General features: G+C 41.7%; 1 protein-coding gene across 2 annotated transcripts in view; it reads left to right on the forward strand.

The window, feature by feature from the left end:
- Positions 1 to 27502, forward strand: part of CNTNAP5 (contactin associated protein family member 5) — a 308410-nt gene that overhangs the window by 153869 nt on the left and 127039 nt on the right. For both annotated transcript variants that reach the window (XM_088662417.1, XM_035128546.3), the window contains exons 8-11: positions 3412 to 3676; positions 5937 to 6086; positions 14102 to 14273; positions 23531 to 23637. In XM_088662417.1, the coding sequence (XP_088518543.1) occupies positions 3412 to 3676; positions 5937 to 6086; positions 14102 to 14273; positions 23531 to 23637 (694 nt within the window). The remainder of the gene's footprint in view (positions 1 to 3411; positions 3677 to 5936; positions 6087 to 14101; positions 14274 to 23530; positions 23638 to 27502) is intronic.

Genomic DNA, 27502 nt, shown 5'->3' on the forward strand with positions numbered 1-27502 from the left:
AAATCTGTTAACTCTCTCTCTTCTAGTGTTTTGTCTGCTAGCTGTTCCCCACCCAGTATTTCCCAGCTTCTGCCTTCTGAACTATGCCCCTCTGCAAACCACTGTTCCAAATCTATACTGTCCTCCTGGTTCTGGGAAGATTCAGGATCAAGAGGAGGGGATGGCTCCCATCATTCTTCTTCAGTGCAGCCCTTCTCAGCACAGTCCCTGACAAATAACATCCAATATATTGTGGGAATGGGGTTGGGTTATTCAAGGTCTGGAAGGACCCACATGGCCAGGATTGCCTCACAGATTATGCAGAAAGCCTTGTCTCCTCCTCTTGGATCTTCTCCACTAAGAAATGACACACACACACAAGTTTATAAAACTTGTGAGTGTTTTGGGTAAAGATATAGAGGTTTCTGATGGGATGGGAAATGCTACAGACCAGAGCTTGCAATCCTAACCTCACTTGGCTGGGAATAACGCTGAAATCACTTGGGCTTACTTCTGAGTGGACATAATTAGGATTGCACTATAACTAGCCTTTATTCGACTGTGGAAGACTGTATGCATGTGCAGGATAAGCAGCTGGGCTGAGGGGAGGAGTGGTGTGGTCAAGAGGGAAAGGAGTAAGCAGTGTTCAGATATGTAATCATCAAGCCATGCCCACACCTTGAAGTGTGGTTCTTGTGGGACAATGCAATGGAAAATCACAATGGTGTGAACACAACATTGAAACTCACTCAACAAGAAAGCATGGGGAAATCACCCACAAAAATATTTGATCTGAATACACTCACTGTAAAGCCCCCACACTTGAAAGTCCCTCAAATGTACTGGGAATACCCTTGCCCCACCAAGACCCCCCCCCCGATTCCACCCTTCCCTCACCCTACAAATTTGGCAGATGTTTTATCGAGAAAACATTTGGCATAGTCTTCATAATTTCTATGGTTTCTGATTAGGTTTTCAGTCCACCTTCTGGCTGAAATCATTTTGGAGGTGTTACAGATAAGAAGTCATTCAAACTGGGCTTATTGAAACGCATTTATTCCTTGTTCCAGTGTACTTTTGTCTTGTAATCTAGGAAAAGAGAGAAAGATCCCATTGAAGCTTTTGTTTCAGTTAGCAGCAAATTAAACATTTTCCCCAGAACTTTGTTTAATTTCCCCTTGTCAACTAAGAATTGTTCAAAGCTATTGATAGTGATAAGAAGCCATTCTATCATTTTGTCCTAGCTTTTCAATAAGGGAATCCCCAAGCGCCATATAGCTTCCTGCATATCAGTCATCTTTTGTTCATTCTAATAATACTGTTAGAATGAGATATAATTTCTAATGAGAGACCGCACCACATGGAAGCCTTTTACTTGAATGGGTTTCTCAGATTTCAGTTGATATTTCACAAAGTGCCTTGGTTCAAAAGCAAGTGAGTTGCAGCTCTCCCCCTGCCCACAAAACCCTGTGTACTATCTTTGAAAGTTGTGAATGCACTTCTCTTCCTTTATTCTGAATTGCTTGATATATCCCTTGCTTGAATTAACTTACAATGGAATTGCCAAGAATAAAGGCACTGGGATCCCAGCTACCATTCAGGAGAGCATTTAGATCTGAACCAATGTTGAGATCGAGCTCCAAGAGCTCCAGCAGTTACTGGAATAGAACTCGTCAGAAAGTTAGTCAGAAAAATAAATGGTAGGATTTATCCCACCACACTAAACCTAGAGTCATCTGGAAGCAGTGTGCTCTGGAAGTGAGAGTTTGTGTGAGCAAAGCTCAGTTCAAGGTGAAGATTAAAGACCTGTTTTTTGCTGCCCAATGTCAAGAGAGAGATATCCTTCAGAACATCTAAATTACTTGTAGCAAAACTTGAGGGGGGAACGGAAAATGATTTATCCACTAGGGGTAAAGGAGTAGAAATTTAAACCTTTATTAGTAGCAGTATTCCTGTTAGGGTTGCCAAACGTTTGGAATTTTCTGGACATAGCCGGCAATCGGCAATCATAAACAGTGTCTGGGAGGAAATCACTTAAACGTCCAGAGAAATCCCTACGTATGGCAACCCATGTTGACGATGTCTTTTTTCTTTTTCTTTTTTGGTGATCTCCCTTAAAAATAGCTCGAAAATGTGTTCTTTGGCCAAAAACAGCTCAACAATTTTTCTGTCCAGATTTTCACTTTTTGAAATATGGCAACCCTAATTCATGTTGTTGCCATATTTCAGAAAGTGAAAATCTGGACGGAAAAAATGTTGAGCTGTTTTCGGCCGAAGTTGTTGATTTTTGGGAGAGCTCCCGTTGCTCGGTCCCAGATCCTGCCAACCTAGCAGTTCGAAAGCACGTCAAAGTGCAAGTAGATAAATAGGTACCGCTACAGCGGGAAGGTAAACAACGTTTCCGTGCGCTGCTCTGGTTCGCCAGAAGCGGCTTTGTCATGCAGGCCACATGACCTGGAAGCTGTACGCCAGCTCCCTCGGCCAATAACGTGAGATGAGCGCCACAACCCCAGTGTCGGTCACGACTCGACCTAATGGTCAGGGGTCCCTTTACCTTTAATTCATGTTGTTGTTATTTTCTGTGTGTGATGGCTGTTTGCTAAAGCTAACAAAGCTAATGTGGGTACACCCTCACAATGCTGTGATCATCCTGCCCCACTGAGCTTGACAGAGGCACACGCTGTTTAGGGCAGCATATAGGACTAACATTGGATTCCTACACATCAGAAGGTAGGGAACAGTTGGTTCTTCAGCCCTGGGAAGCCTAGCGAATGGTCCCAGCAAGTTTTCCCCCTCCTTCCTCTTAAGTTGTGAAGAGTTTTCCTTCTCATGGTTTACTTGGCTGCATGTCCATCAAGTCCAGTAATGATGCTGACTGTGGTGACCCAGGGTCTCATGTAGAGATATTTCCCAACCCTGTTGTTAAATGAGCCTGACCTTGGAATCTTCTCTATGCAAAGCATGGAATCGGCTGCTGTTCTATGGCCACCAACCCAGTCAAGGCATGTAGAATGATGTCCACCTCACCCTAAGTCTAAGCTCCATTTTCCAGCCGGTGCAACACATGTATGTATGTATGTATGTATGTATGTATGTATGTATGTATGTATGTATATGTGTATTTCCTTGGCCCAGGGCATAAATGTGCAAATGCAGTCCTATTCCTATTTAAAACTGCAGCAAAGCACTCATTCTCCATACCAATGGAACGGAAATCACCAAGGAAGTGTCTATATAACTGAAAAACTGTCTGCTTCTATATGTTGTACACACACACAAACACACACAATCCTAAAGGTACATTATATTCCTGTCCTGCTGTTGTGATAACTGCAGCGTGTTCAGAGCCACTGAATGGGAAAACAGCTTGATGGTTGCCTGTCATTGTCTCCTTCCCCTCCCCAACCTCCCCTTGTTTTTATTACTTCCCAGGGTAATGTGACTTTTGCCTGCTCAGAACCACAAATCACTCCCATCACCTTCGACAGCGCCAACAACAGTTACTTGCTGTTACCAGGCACTCCCCAGCTTGATGGCTTGTCAGTTAGCTTCCAGTTTCGGACGTGGAACAAGGATGGTTTGCTGCTATCCACAGAGCTGTCAGAAGATTCCGGTTTACTCTTGTTATACCTCCAGCATGGAAGGATGTCACTCATCATCCAGAAAGGAACAGAGAAATATGTAGGCGTTAGTGCAGGTATTGCACATCTCATAGAAACATTTACTTTCTTTTGGATTCTTTGTTTCTATACTGGCCTTCCAAATTAAGCTCCAAGCAGCTCAAAAGAACAGTAAACAAATCAATATTTCATTGTACCATACAATGAAAACATACCCATAGATCTATCAAACACATGCCATGATACAAGTGTTTGGATCCACATTAGGAAGGCAACAAAAAAAAACATCACAATTAAAGTTCCTCTAAACACATGATTTGCCCTTTGGAATGAGTTCCAGTGAAAGTCAGCAGGTTCCTACCATGTTGACATTTAGATGCCTGCTTAAAAGTCATTTGTTTACCCAGGGTTTCCTTGATACAGTGTTCTTGATACATTTTTAAAATCATAGAATCAGTGCCTTTTGGGGGGGCAGGTGTACACATACCCCTAAACATTTTGTGAATCTAAGTTTGGTCTCATTAAGGGGCAGTATTTCAATATGAGTAGGAAAATAAGAGTACCCCTAAACATTTTTTAAGGAAAAAAAGCACTGCATAGAATTGCTGAGTTTGGAAGGACCCCAAGGGTCATGAAGTCCAACACCTTGCAATGCAGGCAGCACAGCTAAAGAATCCATGACAGATGGCATCCAACCTTTGTCTAAGAACCTCCCACATTGGTGGTATAGATTTTTTTGGGGGGGGGAAATGAATGAATTAATGAATAATAAATACAGTCTCCGAAAATACCATTTTGTTTAGTAAACTCTTCAGTAAGGTGAGTAACAGAAAACTACATCAATATCAAACTGTTTCATTTTAAACCAGTTAAATTCAAGGATCACCTTAACTGAAGCAGAGTGTTGTAGAATGCTGCAGAAAACAGAGGTGTGTTAATCTCCTGCTCATGCCAAATTCTCCCCATTATGCACCAAATGGAGCAGTGCTTTACAAACATCTTTCAGCAGCCTTTATAACTGGAGTCAGACAGGGTGCCACCCACCCGGGTCAGGTGGAAATGAGCCAGAGAGAGAAGCAGGGAACAGATCTTGTAGGACTCATAGGTGGCCTGTCCCTGGTTTTCCAACATGAAACATGGCATCAAAACACTATCCTTTGTTTTAAAGGGAAGTGAAAATTGGGCAACTCAAGTTGAGAAGAACCATCTTTTATTAATTCTGCCAAATCTAGTGAGAGGGAAAATCCCAACAGCATGCTGGTTTGTGGTTGAGATGACAACATGCCCTTGGCTTGATAATAGTCTGAAGGTTATTACATGCTGATAAAGCAACTCAAAAGACAAGAAGTAGTAAAAGCACGGCAACAAATCTAGCCTCTTGAAATCTAGAACAGCAACTGCTGCAGCAAAAATAGACAAGGTTCTATGAACAAGATAAGCATTTATACGCATGAACTTCCTTGCATCCAATGGAGTAAGCTTACAATACAAAGGAAAAGTAAGTACAATAGTCTTTAAGATGCCATGGAATTTTTTGGCAGCAATCCTAAGTAGAGCCAAGACAAAATTCTTTTAGCTTTTGCTCTCCTTGTTTTGGTAAACAACCAAACAACCATGTAATAGTTATATTCAAACTTATAAACCACAGCCTGCTTTATGCAGTCACATAGACTGGTGGAAGGGTTTAAAGAAAACGAGTCGTATCCAACAAAGTTGGCTCATTCATGCAAAGCCATGATCTGCCTTCTCTAACTTGGCTCAGTCTGATGGGAGCTTCAGTCCAGTTTGGGGAATGCTTCTCCTCAGCATGCATTTAGAACAGTGTTCCTCAAACTTGGGTCCCCAACTGCTATTGGACTACAACTCCCATCATCCCTGGCTGCTGGTCCTGCTAGCTAGGAATGGTGGAAGTTGTAGTCCAGCAACAACTGGGAACCCAAAGCAGAAGACAAAAGTCTAAAATTCAACCATTCTTTAGTGGGACAAAGAGGAAACAAAGGAGGTGCAGTGGCTCTAAATCAAAGGCTTCCTTCTTTAGTTCAGTGGGGTGCAAGGATATACACTGGTATCCATCCCCTCCATTGAAATGAATGGAGATATTTATATATGTAACAGCTTCATGTAGTGCACAAGGAGCTCTGACTCTGGGGCAAGTTTCGTGAATTTTAGCTTGTTTATACCTGGTGTGTGTGTGTGTGTGTTCCCCCTGACATTGCCTGAGTGACAGTTTTGTTATTTCCCTAAAGGGCAGTAATTACAAGCTTCCCCTCCTCCTCCACTTCCTTCTTGTCCCCCATGAGTAGTTCATCTCTTTTCCACCCCTTGTTTGTTTCCCAGGCAGCAATCTGTATGATGGTCTGTGGCATGCAGTTAACATCAATGCTAGAAGACATCGCATCACCCTAACTCTCGATAATGATGTCGCATCTACAGTTCATGCAACCACGGTTTCACAGATTTATTCAGGGCACAGCTACTATTTTGGAGGTACGTTGATTTCCAGTGCTGTTGCGGTGACTAAAATGATGAATCTGTCCATTTTTGTTAGTTGCTATTCTTAAAAGAACCAATGTCGTTATCTATTTTGTGTTATGTATGTATGTTTGTATGCATGTGTTTCTTTATTTTTTTAAAAAAAGGATCTGTTAGTAAACAATCATCACATGTCTCCCAAACCATTGGAAAGCTACATGTTTTTGGGGTTAGCTGTCAAAATAGATAAGTCACAATATACTGAGAAACCAAAATACACAGACGCCTCTGAAATGAAAATGTGTCAGCTTTGTATGCAGCCTGATGAATTTGATATAAGTAAGATGGTAGAAAGTTTTGGGAAGGCAGATAATAATGGTTAGGAGTGGATTGCACCTTTTCACGTCAGTGATGGATGTATCTATATAGGGTTTTGTCATGCTGAGTTCCAATTGAAATCCACAGTGGAGAAGTGCAGGGATAAGTGCCTATTTTTTCATTACTTTCAGTCAGAACTAATCATACCTAAACTGCTCTGGATTGCACTTTAAACATTTCCTGTAAATGATATCCAGACCATGTGATAAGTTTTCTTTTGTTTGTTTCAGTGAGTGGCCTCCACTTAGTTTTTACATTGCTGGAGAAGGAGAAATAGCAGAAGAGAGTATGTCCTCTTCGCTTTCTTCAGTCTTCATATCATCGGTATATCTGCCACTATTTGAGCTCACATATGACTCCTGCCCTTCATGGATCAATGCCTTGTCGTGGCGAAGGGGCTTGAATAACTCAGAGAAGCTATGAGCTATGCCATGCAGGGCCACCCAAGATGGACAGGTCATAGTGGAGAGTTTTGACTAAACGTGATCCACCTGGAGAAGGAACTGGCAAGCCACTCCAGTATCCCTGCCAAGAAAACTCCATGGACAAAGACAACAGGCATATAAAAGTTATGACGCTGGAAGATGAGCCCCTCAGGTCGGAAGGCGTCCAACATGCTACTGAGGAAGAGCGGAGGACAAGTACAAGTAGATTCAGAGCTGATGAAGTGGCTGGGCCAAAGCCGAAAGGACGCTCAGTTGCGGATATGCCTGGAAGCGAAAGGAAAGTCCGATGCTGTAAAGAAAAATATTGCATAGGAACCTGGAATGTAAGAACCATGAATAGAGGTAAGCTGGATGTGGTCAAAAATGAGATGACAAGAATAAATATCGACATGCTGGGCATCAGTGAACTAAAATGGAAGGGAATGGGTGAATTCAGTTCGGGTGACTATCATATCTACTACTGTGGGCAAGAATCCTGTGGAAGAAATGGAGTGGCCCTCATAGTCAACAAAAGAGTGGCAAAAGCTGTGATGGGATGCAATCTCAAAAATGACAGAATGATCTCGATACGAATCCAAGGCAGACCTTTTAACATCACAGTAATCCAAGTTTATGCACCAACTACCGGTGCTGAAGAAAGTGAAATTGACCAATTCTATGAAGACCTACAACACCTTCTAGAAATGACACCAAAGAAGGATGTTCTTCTCATTACAGGGGATTGGAATGCTAAAGTAGGGAATCAAGAGATAAAAGGAACAACTGGCAAGTTTGGCCTTGGAGTTCAAAATGAAGCAGGGCAAAGGCTAATAGAGTTCTGTCAAGAGAACAAGCTGGTCATCACAAACACTCTCTTCCAACAACACAAGAGACGACTCTACACATGGATATCACCAAATGGGCAGCATCGAAATCAGATTGATTATATTCTCTGCAGCCAAAGATGGAGAAGCTCTATACAGTCAGCAAAAACAAGACCTGGAGCTGACTGTAACTCAGATCATCAGCTTCTTATAGCAAAATTCCAGCTTAAACTGAAGAAAGTAGGAAAAACCACTGGGCCAGTAAGATACAATCTGAATCAAATCCCTTATGAATACACAGTGGAAGTGAGGAACAGGTTTAAGGATTTAGATTTGGTGGACAGAGTGCCTGAAGAACTATGGATGGAGGCTCGTAACATTATACAGGAGGCAGCAACGAAAACCATCCCAAGGAAAAGGAAATGCAAGAAAGCAAAATGGCTGTCCAACGAGGCCTTACAAATAGCGGAGGAGAGGAGGCAAGCAAAATGCAAGGGAGATAGGGAAAGATACAGGAAACTGAATGCAGATTTCCAAAAAACAGCAAGGAGAGACAAGAGGGTCTTCTTAAATGAGCAATGCAAAGAAATAGAGGAAAACAATAGAATGGGGAAAACCAGAGATCTGTTCAAGAAAATTGGAGATATGAAAGGAACATTTCGTACAAAGATTACCATAATCAAGGACAAAAGTGGTAAGGACCTAACAGAAGCAGAAGACATCAAGAAGAGGTGGCAAGAATACACAGAGGAATTATACCAGAAAGATATGGAGGTCTCGTACACCCCAGGTAGTGTGGTTGCTGACCTTGAGCCAGACATCTTGGAGAGTGAAGTCAAATGGGCCTTAGAAAGCACTGCTAATAACAAGGCCAGTGGAAGTGATGATATTCCAGCTGAACTATTTAAAATTTTAAAAGATGATGCTGTTAAGGTGCTACACCCAATATGCCAGCAAGTTTGGAAAACTCAGCAATGGCCAGAGGATTGGAGAAGATCAGTCTACATCCCAATTCCAAAGAAGGGCAGTGCCAAAGAATGCTCCAACTACCGCACAATTGCCCTCATTTCACACGCTAGCAAGGTTATGCTTAAAATTCTACAAGGCAGGCTTAGGCAGTATGTGGACCGAGAACTCCCAGAAGTGCAAGCTGGATTTCGAAAGGGCAGAGGAACCAGAGACCAAATAGCAAACATGCGCTGGATTATGGAGAAAGCTAGAGAGTTCCAGAAAAACGTCTACTTCTGCTTCATTGACTATGCAAAAGCCTTTGACTGTGTCGACCACAGCAAACTATGGCAAGTTCTTAAAGAAATGGGAGTGCCTGATCACCTCATCTGTCTCCTGAGAAATCTCTATGTGGGACAAGAAGCTACAGTTAGAACTGGATATGGAACAACGGATTGGTTCAAAATTGGGAAAGGAGTACGACAAGGTTGTATATTGTCTCCCTGCTTATTTAACTTATATGCAGAATTCATCATGCGAAAGGCTGGACTAGATGAATCCCAAGCAGGAATTAAGATTGCCGGAAGAAATATCAACAACCTCAGATATGCAGATGACACAACCTTGATGGCAGAAAGTGAGGAGGAATTAAAGAACCTTTTAATGAGGGTGAAAGAGGAGAGCGCAAAATATGGTCTGAAGCTCAACATCAAAAAAACCAAGATCATGGCCACTGGTCCCATCACCTCCTGGCAAATAGAAGGGGAAGAAATGGAGGCAGTGAGAGATTTTACTTTCTTGGGCTCCTTGATCACTGCAGATGGTGACAGCAGTCACGAAATTAAAAGACGCCTGCTTCTTGGGAGAAAAGCAATGACAAACCTAGACAGCATCTTAAAAAGCAGAGACATCACCTTGCCGACAAAGGTCCGTATAGTTAAAGCTATGGTTTTCCCAGTAGTGATGTATGGAAGTGAGAGCTGGACCATAAAGAAGGCTGATCGCCGAAGAATTGATGCTTTTGAATTATGGTGCTGGAGGAGACTCTTGAGAGTCCCATGGACTGCTAGAAGATCAAACCTATCCATTCTTAAGGAAATCAGCCCTGAGTGCTCCCTGGAAGGACAGATCGTGAAGCTGAGGCTCCAATACTTTGGCCACCTCATGAGAAGAGAAGAATCCTTGGAAAAGACCCTGATGTTGGGAAAGATTGAGGGCACTAGGAGAAGGGGACGACAGAGGACAAGATGGTTGGACAGTGTTCTCGAAGCTACGAACATGAGTTTGACCAAACTACGGGAGGCAGTGGAAGACAGGAGTGCCTGGCGTGCTCTGGTCCATGGGGTCACGAAGAGTCGGACACGACTAAACGACTAAACAACAACAACATGACTCCTGCCCACCTAGCAGTTCGAAAAGACGTCAAAGTGCAAGTAGATAAATAGGTACTGCTCCGGTGGGAAGGTAAACGGCGTTTCTGTGCGCTGTTCTGGTTTTGCCAGAAGTGGCTTTGTCATGCTGGCCACATGACCTGGAAGCTGTATGCCAACTCCCTCAGCCAGTAAAGCGAAATGAGCGCCACAACCCCAGAGTCGTCCGCAACTGGACCTAAACATGAGTCTATGATTGCATATACTTCTTCTTCTTCTTCTTCTTCTTCTTCTTCTTCTTCTTCTTCTTCTTCTTCTTCTTCTTCTTCTTCTGCGATCACTCGTGCCCAAGTAAGATTTCTTCCATAAACACGGTTTTAACAATGGGTCCATAAGTGACTGTGGAGGCCAATTCTTGATCCGCATGTCCTTCCACAGTGGGGACATTGGTTTCTGGGCAGGAATTGATCATGGTGTGGATTTGCCAAGCATGCCTTCCTCTTAGCATGTTTGTCCCTTGCATCCTGAGTTCTAGTGTCTTCAAAGCCCATGGCACCTTTGGTAGAGGCTGTTCTCCAATTGGAGCACTCACGGACAGTGTTTCCCAGTTGTCAGTGTTTATACTACATTTACCTTGAGACAGTCTTTAAACCTCTTTTGTTGACCACCAGCATTACGCTTTCCATTTTTAAGTTTTTTAAGGGTTTCTGGGAAATGCAATCCTATGAGGGGTAAATTGCACTGACCAGAATTCTTTGAGGGAATCAATGTGGTTCAAATGTGCTTTAAAGGTATGATGTGTACACATTGTAGATATCATATGGTCTGTTCTAGTCTAGTAGCGTATAAGAGGTTTCTGAGAGGTTTTGCTGGTCATTATGTAATTCCCTCGGTTTGGCCAGTGTTCACTGTGGGCACGAAAACTCTATTTGTGTGACATTAGCTAAGGCTCCAGAATTTTGGCTTGTAGCAGACACTGCTTGCTCCCATATTGTCCAATATATTTGTCTATGAGCCAGTCATATATTGCTTGTTCACACAAGCCAGCATCACAATAAAATAATTGTTCTTCTGCACTATTATACTACCAAATACAACATTTTAGAATTACCATAAGTGCTTGCACATTTAAATATAAAATACTTACAAATGTATGCACTTCAAAATTGATGGGCGTTATAAACTCTTTGAAAACATCAACCCTTAGAGCTCAAAAAATAGCAGAGTTTTCTTTATAACTATGAAGTGTTGCTTTCCAGTTTTTAATTGAAAGGTATTTTTTTAAAAAAATTGTTATCAAGCTAGGGGCTTGGTGGGTATTTATGCCATTCAAAGCCCCTGTGATTAAAATCAATAAAAAGGACAAAAGTAACATTTTAAGCAATTTAAATAAACACCCTTGCGGAAGCACAGTTAACAGGCTTGCATTTGGGTTCAGCTTAGCCCCTATACAACTTCCTTATAAACTCAAATCTTTCTTTCTTTAGAAGCAAACATAACCAGCAATGTGGGAAAGATTTTGCACCTCTGTGTATTAGAGAGTAATCTTTGGAGATTTTAGAATCCTTGCTTTCTAAAAGTTCCTTCCTTCCTTCCTTCCTTCCTTCCTTCCTTCCTTCCTTCCTTCCTTCCTTCCTTCCTTCCTTCCTTCCTTTCTTCTGTTTAAAGATGGAACAGCAACATTGTCTTAACCTCCCTTCACCCACCCACCCACTATGAAATGAAGGGTAGGACAACATTTGCCTCAGTTTAACCCTGTTTGGCTATGATGACTGCTTTTATATGTGGCAACGCTTCTGTTGCTAACATTTGTGCAGGATGTGGTGGGATTAAAGACTTCTTTTTGGTTTGACTTTTGCACCTATGATATTTCACAGAGTTTACTCTGTGCTCCTCGATTATATCCGGAGTGCAAACTGCTTTCAGATGACATTTTCATTTCCCCTCTCCGATTCTCCCTCAGCGTAGCAGTAGTCGTAGCCCAGATGCTGACATGACCCTAGCAAGCTGGTGTAAAGCTCAGCGCAATTTAAATGCCATATTGAAAAAGGTGGCATAGGGTTTCCAGGGCATACCTTATCAGCAGGCAGCATGGAGCCAATACTTAGACATCTGCCAATTCATTGCTACTATTACCTAATTGTGTTAGCTGGTGGTCATTCCATGGCTTAGCCAGGCATATAGAACCTTTAATTCTATTCCTGTGTCAGTTTGCTTGCTCAAGTGCTGTGGAATTGATTCCTGAATGGGCTTGCACAATCTGTGACCCAGCAAGCCCAAATGAGCCACCCATCATATATTATAATTTGTCACTGACTTGACAGTCTCCCCGTTTTGGCAGGGAAATGTGTGAGATCAGTCTTGGTACATTATAGTGGGCTGCAAGGGCTTAACCAGAACAAGCACAAAAAGGGAAATGGAAGCTTATAACGGATTAGGTCTTCCTGTTCTATGATAACACTAATAAGTCCTGGATTCAGAGAGATGGACTCACTGTGAAAAGTGTGGAAAGCATAACCAGGCAGAATCTCATCATATAAGGCCTGACATGCTGAGAGATGGGGAATATATTTGTAAGCACACACATAGAGAAGGCTCAAGATGCAAAATGTGTGTAAATTTATTAAATATAACAAACTGGAGGATCTGCAAAACAAAACAAAACAAAAAAACAAGCCACAATTAACCACATTGGTCAAATCATAGGAGTCTGAGAAGGTGAGTTCTTGATAAGGAAAGATTGGATTCCTCCCATCTCCTGGGCATGTTTACAGTTACAGTGGTACCTCTGGTTACAAATGCTTCTGCTTATGCACGCTTCAGGTTACGAGCTCTGCTAACCCGGAAGTAGCTGCTCCTGGTTGTGAACTTTGCCCCAGGATGCGAACAAAAAACGTGCATCAGGAGGCCCCATTAGCAAAAGCACACCTCAGGGTAAGAAGAGTTTCAGCTTAAGAACAGACCTCCGGAACGAATAAAATTCGTAACCAGAGGTTCCACTGTACAAACTTTGGCCACACAGCAAAGGATTGGAAAGTCATTCTCCCTCCTTGCAACATGAACCTTGGGTTTTTCAGACTCGACAAACACACCATGGCTCTGCTATCCAGCATTCAATAAGGTGTGCATGCAATGCCTAAAGCACCCCCCCCCCAAAGACCTCCCCTCTCAAGCCAAAGGAAGTGGAAGGTGAATAAAATGTGCCCTTAACCCAATAATGCACCAGATGTTTAACCAACCAGTTCTGCTTGCCTGGACCAAAGGCCACATGAGACTACGGTATCAACTCCAGCAAGTTTGCCTCCATCCCCAAACACAAGATTTCATAGAGAGCTTTTTGCAGATCCTCTGAAAAAATGTCACAACCCAGAATAGAGAGGTGGGCACCATCATCTCTGTAGAACAAGGGAGAATCAAACCGCTTTCTGCTATGGGACTGTTATTCCACCCACTTGGGCCAGAATGAAGTTTTCACTAATCAACTCACTCCCTGCCGTGCCTTGTCAACCTTAATAGGATGCATGGCTGCCCTCCAAGCTTGGATGATGCTAGTATTGTGTGGAGCCAAAGTTCAGATTCAACAAAGATCCCTAATAACTTAATATAGCCAGATCTGTCATTTGGACAAGGTCCTTTTCTGCTCAGTGGATAACAAGGATGTGTTGGCGTAGGGCTAGCTGAATCCAGATGACAGGGTCTGGTGAGCTGTACCTGGTACACAAGGGTGCTTCCTAATGGAATTTGTACAGATGCTCCTGGTAGGTTCTGCCCTTCAGATCCAATCCACAAACATCCAGTTGAAAACAGTGGCAACTCTTTTACTGAATCTTGACTGCACTTTGTAGCTTTAAAAGAAGACAAGCAAAAACTTTGAGCTTCTCCAAGTATCTGTATTCTGTCACCACTATTGCCTGCTTTCTTTCTTTAATTGTTATTTATTGCCATAGAATTTGTAACTTGCTCACATCGAGCAGGCAATGAGAACACTAGGAATAATTAGACCTTCCATCAGTGAACCCCCAAGGAAATAAATTATCATTTAAGTATTCTTCATCTCACTCTTTTCTCCCCTCTCTGTCCCACAGGGTGCCCTGGCAATTTTACCGATTCAAAATGTTTAAATCCCATTACGGCTTTTCAAGGCTGCATGAGACTCATCTTTATTGATAACCAGCCCAAGGACCTCATTTTAGTTCAGCAAGGTTCCCTGGGGAATTTTAGTGATTTGCGCATTGATCTCTGTGGCATCAAAGACAGGTAATTATTCTCTCTTCTTCTCGTGTGTTTTGTTTTCTTTCAGCCAAGTGGCTTATAAGTACAGTTTGCTGTAAGTGAAAATTCTAATCCTCCAACATTAGGTGAAATGGAGTAACTGGAAAAAGTATTGCTGGGAAGAATTTGGAATTGCATGAAGCATCATCTCTTCCACTCACTCTCTCCTTCTCTCTCTCTCTCTCTCCCCCCCCTCCATATTAGTTTGTGGGAGATGGAGTATGCAAATTAAATCAAGTTGCAGATTTGTGCAAAGATTAAATGTTATGCACAAACAGAATTTGATAGCTTTGAAGTTGTAAAGGGATGGTAAAGAAAAGGAGATGTTTGAATGATCAAAACATGTCATTGCCTTATTACACTTTCTGTTTTGCTTAAATGGAATCCTTTGCAGGTTGCAGGTTCATACCGTAGCAGTTTTTAGAAGCATAGTAAAAAATAAAATACCCCCCTCCCAATTCACGTGGTGGAAATTTCAGAATTTTAGGAAGTAACTTGAAGACTAGCCTGCTGTACCAAAGTGTGATTTCCCCCTTATCGAGTTTCCTAGTTGCTAGTGATGAGGAAGAACTCACTTCAGACGATCAGGAAAAGAAGCTCTGCAGACATAGCTATTATTATTAGCACATCCTCTGGTAATTGATGAACCTTACTTCTGAATAGGCATGCATTCATTTGCACTATAAAACAGGGATGTAGAAATTATGGTGATTGATTTTAATGTTTTTTTCTTGGAATTACTCCTGGTACCCCACCATGAGACTGCGTATGATGAAGAGTGGGTTAAAAAAGAAATGAACCGTTGGGCTTAGCAAAAGTGCTTGTGAGTTTGTAATATTTTGTGGTCTTTTTTCCAGTTTTCACAATAAGTGAGGAATTAATCTATGCTCGAATTGCAAAAATCTCTGCGGAGGGGGTGGAAGAGGTCATATATGTGAATCTGTGCTTTTCAATCATACCTCATTATAAATATATACTGCATTTTCAGAATATATCTTGCTTATTTTTAGTTTGAGCTTTAAGCTCCCAATTAATTTCTTGGTTTGGGGATGGATGTGGGAGGTGTGTGTATGTGTAGAGGCAGTGTTCAGAGCTAGGTGAAAAGACTTTGTTTCTGTAAAGTCCTTGCTCCCATATTCCAGAAGGAATGAAAGAGATAGTAATTAAAATAAATTAGGGCACAGTTTTATTGAAGATGTAAAATGGATATTAGTTAAAATTAGCCTAACTAAAGATGAGTGAACTTGTCTCTGAAAGCATCCTACTTTTCCAGACTTTCTTCAAGAAATCAAGAAATCAATTCTTTTTTAAAATGAGGAAAAACCAAATGCAAGAGAATCACTTTCCTGCTTACCTTCCTGCTGCTCCAGTGATCTTTTCCCCTGCAAGCTTCCGAGACTCTTATTTCTGAGTCAGAATGACACAGATTCCCAAGCATTTCATTCACTTAGTCATAACTGCAATAGTACTCCGTTACAAAGCCTAGAAAAATTCTACCTATATTGTCCCCATGTTACCTTATAGCTAAGACACAGCTAGCACAGAACTTAGAAATCTGATAATAAGGTGAACCCCTGATTTCACCATACATGCAATCTGACCCACTTTTGACATTACTGTTGAAGCTGGCAGAACAAATAGTGTAACATCCAAATTACACGAGCCATAGTTCTCTGGGTCAGAACCTGACAGACATGGCTTCATGGGCTTCCTGTTTACTTGAAGGGTGATCAAATAAATGATAAATAAATTAATACTTTTGCTAAAATAAATGGTATAAACCTGGGTGGGGCTCAGGGGTTCCAGCTAACCCCAGCACATGTGCCATCATACTAACCTGACCCTTAGGTCATACCTGCCAAGTCTCTTGCAGAGAAATCCGGGATCGGCAGCTGCGCGACACCGGTGCTAAAATGGCCGGTGCTAGCGGTGCTGGCGCCGGCCATTGCTAACTTCCGGTGCTGGCGCCGGCCATTTTCGGTGCCCATCGATGGGCAAAGCGACACTGGAAGTTGCGTCTACGCACTTCCGGACATGCGTAGATGCGACTTCCGGCACTGGCGTCGGCCATTTTCTGGTGTCCACAGATGAGCAAAGCGGCACCAGAAAAATGGCCGCCGACAGGAGCCAAAATAAGGGAGATTAACGGGAGAGGAGCTGAAACGGGAGACCGCCGGGAAACGGTAAGAAAAAATGGGGTTTCCCGGGAAATACGGGGTACTTGGCAGCTATGCCTTAAGTATGGATGAACCTGTCTGCTTCCTGTTTGCAGCATGTGTTCATTCATAGGTCCAGGCTGTTCTATTTCTACACTCGCCTACAATTTTTTTTTTTAAAGATCTACATGAAAATTTGCATGTACATCCATATTTAAATACTATTTTGGGATGTGTTTTATCTCTTTAAAAATTACAAGGATTTTGACATGTTTCTTTAAGCCAAGTACTGTATTGCAGTATTGGGAGAAGTGTAAAGTCCCATGAAGTGTAAAGTCCCATGGATAGCTCTCCTCCTCCACCTCCTCTTCCTCCTCCTCCTCCTCCTCCTCCTCCTGCTCCTCCTCCTCCTCCTCCTCCTCCTTTGTGAAGATCCTGAAGACTTATTTCAGCTTCCATCAGCACAGGTCAGCATGGCCAGTGCTCCGAGATTATGGGAGTTGTAGCTCCACAACATCTGGAGGGCCACATGTTCCACACCCCTGAATTAATATCAGAATTCACAAAGACTGGATATCTTCCCACTCCATTCCTACTCCGCTCCAGGGGGACTCTCTAAAGCTTATCCAGTCTACACTTACTTTCAGGATCAGCACAGATACTGGCATCTACACAGTGAAAACAGAAACCAAACCACACTGCAACACTGTACCTGCTTTTTTGTACTTCCGAGATTTACCTTTTGCATTAAAGAAATGTACACTATGATTCCACAAGAATATATATAAAATACCAGTCACCAAATAATTAATGTAATGAGAGCCCCGGAGTCCATCATTCTGTACTGCTGTGCTCCATATGTGTTATTTCAACCTCTTTGAAAAGCATCCCCAGTGCTTACAACTGAAAACCTCTGTAAAATTACCTTGTTGAAGTTGTGAAATTCTTCTGCAGTAAATCTCAGCTCTGTCGCTGGTTGGCTGATAAAATAGATGAATAGAATGATCCAGCTTTTCAGTGAAGAGGAATTTTATCTCTCTATTTTCTACCAGAAACCACAATAAGGATAATGAAATTTCTGTCAAGCACACGGATGACTTTGATGAACACGTAACAGATATTTTAAGCACCACAGGTTCTATGGAAAGGCACTAAGTTTACAAAAGCAATTTCAGAAGGTTTCAAAGGGACTTGGTGGATTACTGGGTGATGGACGCTATCATCACAGCCTCTGTGGAAATCTAGGTGGAACCAATTAACAGAAAATAGATGAAAATACAGAAGGACAAATTTTGGGAGAAATAGCTCTGGGAAGTCTCACTACTTTCCTATTAGTTTGTCATCATTGGTTTCAAGTACAAAGATCATAGGTCACAGACAGGCAGGGGGTGGGTGGGTAGGTAGTGGTTAATGAAATATAATCCATCTTTTCCTGTAAAAATTGAAGTTCTGCAATGAATCCCAGAAATCTGAATTGGGATGTTTGTGACCTATTGCTTCTCCACTCGGTCCTGAGTCCTCATGTAATTGTAGTTTGCCTCATTCCCTCCTTCCTTACCCATGTCTTTTCATACCTTTTATTGTTTTCCCCATTGTTCTTGAACAGTGACCTAATTGTACCCACTCTCAAATAACTCACTCCCTTCTGCTGCCCGGAATTTTTTAGAAACACAAAGAATTGTGATTTGTATATGTATGGTGTAATTTTTTTTAGTTTGGACCCACCATAAATTGGGTGAAGTCACACTAAAGTCATGTATTAGTCTACCATCTTGATTCAAAATGGCAGCTGGCATTCAAATGTCAGTGAAGATCCCCCCCCCACTCTCATTCTGAGTTTAATATCTTTAGTGGCAGCCAAATCTATGTCAAAAAACAGGCAAAGTCAGGTCAAACTGACATTTCGGACCACCTCATTGATTCTAAATGGCTCTCCGTATCCAAAAAGTGATGAAGTCTGCCATACCATATTTGGTGGCAATATATTGAGAAGCAGCTAACCCTATAGAGAACAAATAAATGGACAGACAAAACACTTTCTAATATATACAGATAAAACAATTCAGGTCCAGCTATTTGTTGGCCTGATGTTCAATCCAAACAGAACTCCAAGAGAGAAGGTCTTAAATGGCACAAAGCATGAAGACAGGATGTGATAGCTAGACTTGAATCTTGTTAATAGTCCCTACCTTTCCAACATAAATTAGATATATTATATACTTTGGACACAAAGGCTATAGAGTGCAGATCACTAGTGAAATGATGTGCAGAGTGAAAGAAAGGATACTTATGTACACACATTGGCTACTTCAGAAGTGAGGAAAGCATGACAAAAACTCTGCCCCCACCCATGAAAATGTCACTGAACTTTCTCCCCAGTTTGATAATTTTCAGGTGCATTCTGTTCCTCATAAAATGATGAATAATGCAAGACCAAACAAACAAACAAGCAAACATAAAAAAGGGAAATTATTTTTGGCAGAGCACTACTCCTAATCAGAGATTGCTTTTAAAATAGATGATTCTCCTTTCTGCCTGCCCTGATGTTCTTAAACCAACGTGGATTTATGCTTGGAAATTTAATTTCAGACGTAGCATTTTCTGCTCAAAAATGTGCGTGTTGTATTATAGAAAGCAGACCAGAGGGAAATCACATCTTATTACAGGCTAAGAAAAGAGAGAGAGAGAAAGGAAAAGGAAAGGAGAAAATGGAAACGGAGGGTTGTTTTTGCACATGCAAGCTCTTTAACATTTAATTTGTGGGTTGCAGCTGATCTCAACTTATTAATTCTTTTTCTTTAAAACTGGCCATGGAAACTGGAGAATCTTCTTTCTAATTATGCCCTGTGTGTTTCGACTTTATTTGTTTTATAGTGAAATCAAATTCCCTTGCTGGGATTGAAGAAGCCAATATTTAATATTGTATTTCCCTGGAATAATTAACCTGCAGTGAGCTAGAAAAAGTTGTCAAGAGAAGACATTGCTTTGCAGTCCTTCCTTCACTACCTTTAACACCCTCTCTTGGGGGATCCTGGACTTTCATTGTGCATTCATCTTTCCCTTCCTGACAGTACATAATTCCCAGCGTTGCCACTGTTCGCATAACCGCTTCCTCATGGTCAGTGGATTGCCTTGGAATTAAATGTAACAGGGTAGCCAGCCCTGATGCTAGAAGGGCCTGAATGGCTCCCTTGAGGTATGCATGGGCTGTTCCTGAGTGAAGCACAGGCAAGTAAACTAGTTGCCATGGCCTGCAACTGTCAAGTGAGATGGATGGGATGGACATATGACCACACACCTTATGTGAGTCAACCTATGTCTGGCAACTTCACAATTCAATAAACAATGCTACAGTCATATACAGGAATCCCCATTTAATTGTGAGTAAGCATGCATAGGATTGCACAGCCATTTTTTAACCCAACACTGTTGCCTGAAATGCTATGTATAGCTGAAGATGTCAGGTACAGAACCATAGACAATAAACCTGAACCAGTTTCTCCGGGCAAGAATTTTCAAAAAAAATCGTCCAGTTTCTTATTCCGACTTCTCCCCAAATTATGGGAGAATTTTGGAGAATCCATTTGTTGAAATCTGCACCCCTGCTTTCATGCATCTACAGGCAGGGCTGGGAAAAACTCCTGGCTGTTGCCGGTCAGTGTGGACAATCATGAGCATGGACCAAGGCAGCTTCCCGTGTTCCTATAATGGAACTTTCAGATAAGCTTGACTAAAGTTTTAAAACAACAACACCCCATCCACTTGTTTGTAGTCCAGTGTCATGTTTATATACAGGCTTGATCATGCAGTTGGAGATGGCTGGGTTTCCCTATCTGATTGTTCCTCAAGTATGCCTGACAGGGAGGCCTAATAAAACTGAGAAATGGCATTGCCAGCTCTCAGAGAGCCAAGAACTCCTTCTGTGATAATTATCTGGCAAGAGTTTGTTTGTTATTTGTCAAGAGCAAGGACAGTGTGAAATTAGGCAATCAAGCCAGAGCCACAGCAGGAAGGCACTTTCTCTGAAAACTCCCATGGACGGAAAGAGGGATAATGCCATGGGGCAAGGCCCCATAGTTTTGATTATTCCTTTTATAATTCCCAGCCCCCTCTTCCTAGGATACGACTGTAGAAATAGGACTGCTATCCAAAAAGCACAAGCAACCATTCCTGTGATTAACTAGCAGCTCATTTATTTGTCCAGATAAACTCTCTGGAAGAATCCAGGACTCTCAAACTACAGTCCAGTATCCACATTTTGTCTCTTTGAACTTGTCTTTGGACTTAACTTGGATGCCTGTGTCCAGGAGGCGATGATGCCTGCAGCAGCTAGTTCCTGATTGAAAGCAGGAATGTATAAAACAGAATCTAAGACACAAGTAATTTGAGACAGAGGCAATTTCATTGAGACACTTCTCTATAACACAGTACTGCTGATAATGACAATGAGGCACAACAGTGTATTGTTACTGTGGAGGGGTTGAAAACCCAGGCATGTTTATGCTGTCACTATCACACACATAAATTGATACACTGTGTGTCGTGTGAGATAATTTTTATTAATTTTATTCACAGGGGATATATATACACATATATAAGTGACCTATACTGAAACAGTACATCCAGATAAGTTTCTGGATTTACTATTTTTACTATTTGCGTGTAGGTTATTTTTTTCATTTCCTGTAAGGATCAAGCAGTCACGAAACCAATGAATACATATACACACATGTAATATGTATACTACATAGAGTGAGATACATATTAACTGCGGGTTATGCATTTTCACAATGGGAATAAATAAATCCTTATTCATCTCACTTATAATCAAAGTTTTCCATGTCAAGGTGTGGAATTGTACTTTGTGTGGCGATACCCAGATCCCGCCAGGAGTAAATAAAGACACAGGACACGTTGAATAAGGCTAATGGGCATGAAAAGGCCACAGGTTTATTGATTACGGGTGTAGAGAGGTATTGGCTTAGGCATTGCATCTAACCAACTATATCTGACTCCAGCCCGTTGTGCTGGCAGTCTGTGAAGGGTTAACCACCGTTGGATGAGCCCTGCGATGCCGATCAGCTAGGAACTCACCCTGGGGCCACCGATAGGGGGCGTGCCTTAGGCCCTCACCTTCCACGGCTTTGGACATGGCCACACCCCCAGACTCCTTAAGGGAGCACCCTTCAGCATTTTTGGGGAGGTGATGGCAGCAACCCCCCCCCCCACTGTAACCTTTCAGAGATAATCCAATGCCTATGCTTTGTTTAAAGCTATATTTCTGGGCAGGGCCAGCCCTACCATTAGGTAGCAGCCTCAGGTGGCAAATGATGAGAGGCAGGGACTGGACAGAGCTGTGTATCTCTGCTGCTAGCACCTCCTAAGCTAGCAAGAAGAAAAATTCAGTTGACAGGTTTTTAGGCCTTTGCACATGGAATGTTGGGTGGAGTAGATATACACCATCTTGTCCTTTGGCACAGGCAGAAAAATATGTTGAGCTGGCCCTGTTTCTGCATGAGTAACACACAGTAAAGGTGGTGAAAGCAAATGCACAACAGGATATCAAGCCCTTGATTATATGTTTAGTGTGGATAATATCTCTGCTAGGCTAATTCTGATAAATAATTATGAGGTAATTAGACAAATAATTGTGAGCTAATTAGATATAATAACCTCACAATGCTAACTATGGCACTGTGTCCCTCAGTATAATCGAATAGCACATAATTCCTTTTTTTAAAAAAAAAAAAGAAGAAGTGTTAGTTATCTGACTAAAATCATAAGCATAGTCAACTTGTTTCTGAACAAACAAAATAAGTTAAATCCTTCTTAGGGGCATTAAAAAAAAAAAAGATTCCAACCTACATTTTGAAAATGAATGGGGTGGGGAGAGAAGAGGGACTGCAGGGGGCAGTGAAAAATACCTTGATGTGATGCTGTGACAGGACAAATTACAAAGTTGTTTTTCATGGAACCCAAATATAGCTCCATGTAGCTCAGTACAATCTACTGTGAGCAGTGGCACTTCATCCTTGCTACTCTGATAACATTCAATAGTGAGCCCAGGTAATAAGATGATGTCAAATGACTTGATGAAACAAATGTTTTCTGGGTCATTGGCCTTTTCCCTCCAGCCTGCTATGTTCCAGGACCTGCTATGTTCTTAATCACCTGGGCCCCAGAGTCACATGATATCATTTTAACATGGGAATGATGCCAGGAGTTGAGACTTGATCTTCCTCCCAAGTGAGTGAGCCAGAGTCTGAAAAACTCCAAACAGCCTTTTTCTTTGTGCCAATAAAATTTCATAAATATTCACAGTGTAGCACCTGGGAGAAATCTGTTTTAAGTTCTATTCTGAGGGGGAACCTAGCCCTCAAGAGTACCAGCAGAGCTGATTCTGCATTTATGTCCGCATAACTAAGGCTTTGAAATGAGCTCTCAGGTTGGGTCCACCACCCACTGTTCCCACTTCTGTTGACTTCCTGTGCTTCACTGCAGTTTATGTTGCTTTCTTCATTTCACTAGTATCAGAGCTCAGGAGAAAATCTGGTGAGAGTGAGGGGGAGAGCATAAATTTTATTATTCATAACCCACTCTCTTTTTATTTTTATTTTTAATAGCTCTCTTTACTTATATATCCTTGAACCTAGTATAGCCAGATACCCAGTTTAGCACCCCAAACAGGAAAACATGATGAAAGTTTTGCATCTACCAGTATGTTCATCTTACATTACTTCTCCTTATCGGAGGCCAGAATAAAACATACATTTTATGTTGCCTTGACACAGAAAGAATTCACAAAGCTAACCTCTTTTGGTTGTTAATTTTGACTTGGCTTTGAATTCATTCTGGTCAGTGCAAGCTATTCTTCTGAACGCCTTTGTTTCAAGCTAAGCAGAAAACTTAGGAAGGGTTTCCGTCTATGCACCAATGTTTGTAGCCATAGGAAAGGTAGTGGCTTAGGAAAAGTTATGCAAAGGGCAATACGCTGCACATTTCATTGCATATGTAATCTGGTTAAAAGCAACTAATACCTTTGTTGTTGCTCTTGCTGAACTGTCCTTTCTCACCCTCCTCACTCAGGTGTCTACCAGACTACTGTGAACATGGAGGAGAATGCTCTCAATCCTGGACAACGTTCCATTGCGATTGTGGTGAAAGTGGCTATACAGGAACAACCTGTCATAATTGTAAGTGGATCACATTGTAAATGACTGTAGTGTAAAAGCACAGAGGGGAATTTATCATTTAGCAAAAATGCAAAGTGTTTCTGTTAAACAGGCTCAAGAAATGGAAAGTTGGGAAGTTAATTCACACCCCAGTCCTACATTAGAAAAAAATAAATCACGAAATTCAATGAGACCTACTTGTAAATAGGTATACAAAGCTGGGCCCCCGGCACTGAGCTTAGACATCTATGCCCACAGTAATTTCAAATCTTAGTTAAAAGAGGATCACAGACATTGATCCTTCACCAAGCCTGAAGTCTAGAGGCAAGATAAGCATGTTCCTGGCATGCACTGGGAATATTGAAAGAGTCTTGCAAGGGGTGGTCAGGGAGAGGAGAGCAAGCAAAGAAGAAACCAAAAGAAAATTAAAATCTGATATTTGAAAGATTGGTAGGGAATCCAAAAGTGTGTAAAGGGGAATTGAAAAAAAAAGACCAATGAGAAGGCATCAGAACAAAAAGGGATTGAGAAAAATCTGGGAAACTTTTAGTGAGTGGTAGATTTGAGCAGGTATTCAAACAAAGATCTAGGTAGTTAAACTGGAAGGATGCTGGTAGTCAATCTAGAAGGTTGACCTTGGAGAATGGTCTTCCTGAATGGATTTGCCTTTTGAGAACAAGTTATGTCACTCAAGGTTTTTAGCTTATCCTGGAAGTGTAATTTTTCGTTGTTGTTGTTGTTGTTGTTGTTGTTGTTGTTGTTGTTGTTGTGTTTTGCAATTCTGAATTGGTTGAAGTATCCTATCTCTGGAGTCTAAACTAGAGTCTTCAGGATTTCAAAATCCTCTAGCATAGTGTCGTTTTGTTTATAAATCTGTTATCTCATTCATTATCTCACTTGTCCCTTCTTGGGCAAGGTTCTTGAGCAGGTGGCCACAAACCAGATTCTCAGGCACTTTCAAAGGATTTTCTAGATCCATTTCAGTCGGGGTCCCTCTGGAGTGGCTGTCCAAGTTGGGGATGGGTGATTGTTTCCATGGGGTGCTGATTGGGGAATGCTCCAAGCATAACAAAAATAACCATTTTTGCAAGCTAGCTTCGTGAGGAGGAAATAACTTTTTGGATCCTCATGACCTCCCTAGTGAAAAGGCCAAGCATAGAGAAATTGATTGCAAGGCTGGTTATATTATAAAACCAAAGCAGGGCAGGGAGTGTCATTTCCTATGTTCATCCACTTCAGCCAAACCCATCTTTGGCTGAATTCTGAACACAAAGTGGAGACCACCATCAAAACCCACATAACATGAGCAGCTGGGGAAAGAAGGCTACAGGCATGGCCTCATTTCCTCACTTTCTAGATGATTACAGGCAGAGGCAAAATGTGTTGCATAAAATCAGTGGGCTGCATGCGGGCTGCAGGCAATGGCTTTGAGATGGAAACAAATCTCCTTCCTACCTGCTTCATTTCCTGCTGAAAGAGACCAAAGCAAATTGAGCTGATAATCACAGCACCCCATCTGACTATTCTTTCAATGGCCTGCAGTGTACAGTAATGTGAAACGCGATTAACAAATGCAATAATTAGCAACAACATACTGTACATCCCAGCTAACTAGCATATATGGAGAATATTCCTGTTTGGCCGCATAGCTGGTATCTACTGTAGGTAATCTCACATTGCTACATAGGAAAGGTGGGGTGGGAATCAGCATGGCGTGTATCCACATGTCCCATCACTGAGTGGCCTGCCTCCCTCCCCCCCCCCCACCCCAGGGGCTCTGACTGCAATTCATTTGCCCATTGTACCCTGCTAGACGGAGGCACTTTTTCATTTTCTTCTCTTTTGCAGTGGTGTTCCTTTATTGCATTCAGTACAGGCGATCCCCGAGAGCTTGAATGATAGGGTTCTTTTTGGCAGATTTCAGCATGAACAATAGCTGAAGGTATTTGTTTCACAGAAATAGATGAAAATGTACTTACCCAACAGAACATTTGTACTAAATTGACATATTTCTAGGCATGGATGTTTGAGTTTTTAAAAATACTCATTTCCCACTTTACATGCTGCATGAACCATGTAATGATTCTGAAAAGTATTTTTGTTCTGGGTTTTAAAAGCAATCTGTGGTAAGCTGTGCTTGAACGAGACCCGGGTTGCAGTGTTTCAGACTTGAACTTTCACATAGCAATGCAATTTTGTTTTATTAGAAACAGAGGCATGTTTCAAAGTAGCACTTTTGAAATGAAGATCACGGCAATTCAATTTTTGCCAACTCCAAAATATACTTTCATTTTATGAAACTGCCCTCTTTGTGTGCAGGGAGGAGAATCAGTAGCGCTACAAAGACATAACTGATGCTCTGCATAGTCTCTCAGAAGCATTGGCTCTTGACATCCTCGTGGAATCTGAAGCATTCTTGGTTTTCTCCCCCTGTTTTTCTTAATGGTTGCTAGTTCCATTTTCTCAGGTGCTAAAGTTTGGTTAAGTACATGGAGAGGGACAAAGTAAAATGCACATGCGGAATGGCCTAATTTAAAGCCAAGTCTATTTTTCTGCATTTTTTCCTTGCCATTTGTTTTTCTCAAGATCAGTTTGTCAAGTGTGCAGCTTGATCCACAGTTCAACATCCTGATCTGCACACTGATCCAAGGCTGGCAAAATGAATATGTGCTCTCCAAAATGTGGATCAAACTGGAATCCTCACCATCATTAAGTGCATAATAATGCATATCATATGAAATAAATGTTGGTATTTGTTTCGGAACCAATAAAGCCAATAGCTCAAGTCTCATCAAGCTCAAGGAGTGAAATGAGATTTAGAAGGGGTGGTGGTGGAAATACCGAACAGATAAGTCTGACATTGTGATTTTCAGAAAATTCAATACCTAACACTGGCTACAATATATGCTGAATATAGAAATGTTTTCTTCTGCATTATATTCCACATTGTGAAATCTTCCACTTTCCCACTATAGATCACAGGGGTCTTCAGAGCCTCAGGGTTCTCTTGCTATTAGAAACCACCTTGTAAGCTCTCCAGTTGGATGAATTCTGAGCTTTTTTATTCTCTGAGCCCTCCTGAGATCTGTTTATTTAAACAGTCTTGATTCCCCATTAATCCTCGATTCCTTCATAGAATCATAGAACCGTAGAGTTGGAAGGGACACTGAGGGTAATCTAATACAACCCCCTGCAATGCAGGAAACACAGCTAAAACATCAATGAGAGAGGACCATCCAACCTCTGCTTTAAAATCTCCAAAGAAGGAGAGTCCACAACAACCCGAGAGAGTCCATTCCACTGTTGAACAGATCTTCAGTTAACCCTTCCCCTCCATGACTTATCACTGAGTTGGCTAGCCCTTTTCCTTCCTCCCATGGCATGTCCTAATTCAGAGTGGCAAGTCTTGTCTATAGCTTAGCTTTTTGCCCTTTTCTTTTTAGGCTTTCCCTTCTCCATCCTATCTCCATCCTTGCTTCCTGAAACACAAATTCTTGCTTTTCATTTTTCCCCCCACTTTCACTACTGACATTCATCTCTCCACTCTGGAGTTCATCCTGCCATCCATAGATTATATATTCCCTTGGTGGGTGATGTAACAGAAATAGCTTCTCCCTTATGTTCTGAAAGATGTCAGCATGTCCAAACACCATGCTATGAGATATTTAACAAAAATTACTACAGTACCTGATATTTGAATCAGTACATGCTAATCTTATACATACAAAAAAGGTCTCTTAACAAGTTTCCTTTGCTGCCAGAGGGATGTTCCCTACCAAAAGAAAAAGAAAAGGAAATGTCAGACAATTTCCAATATAACATATGCAGAATATTAACACAGCTCCATAAATGGAAATTTCACCCCACAGGAAATGCCAACATTTCA

This window comes from Zootoca vivipara, chromosome 1 (genome assembly GCF_965207765.1).
Source record: "Zootoca vivipara chromosome 1, rZooViv2.hap1.1, whole genome shotgun sequence".
NCBI classification, from domain to species: domain Eukaryota; kingdom Metazoa; phylum Chordata; class Lepidosauria; order Squamata; family Lacertidae; genus Zootoca; species Zootoca vivipara.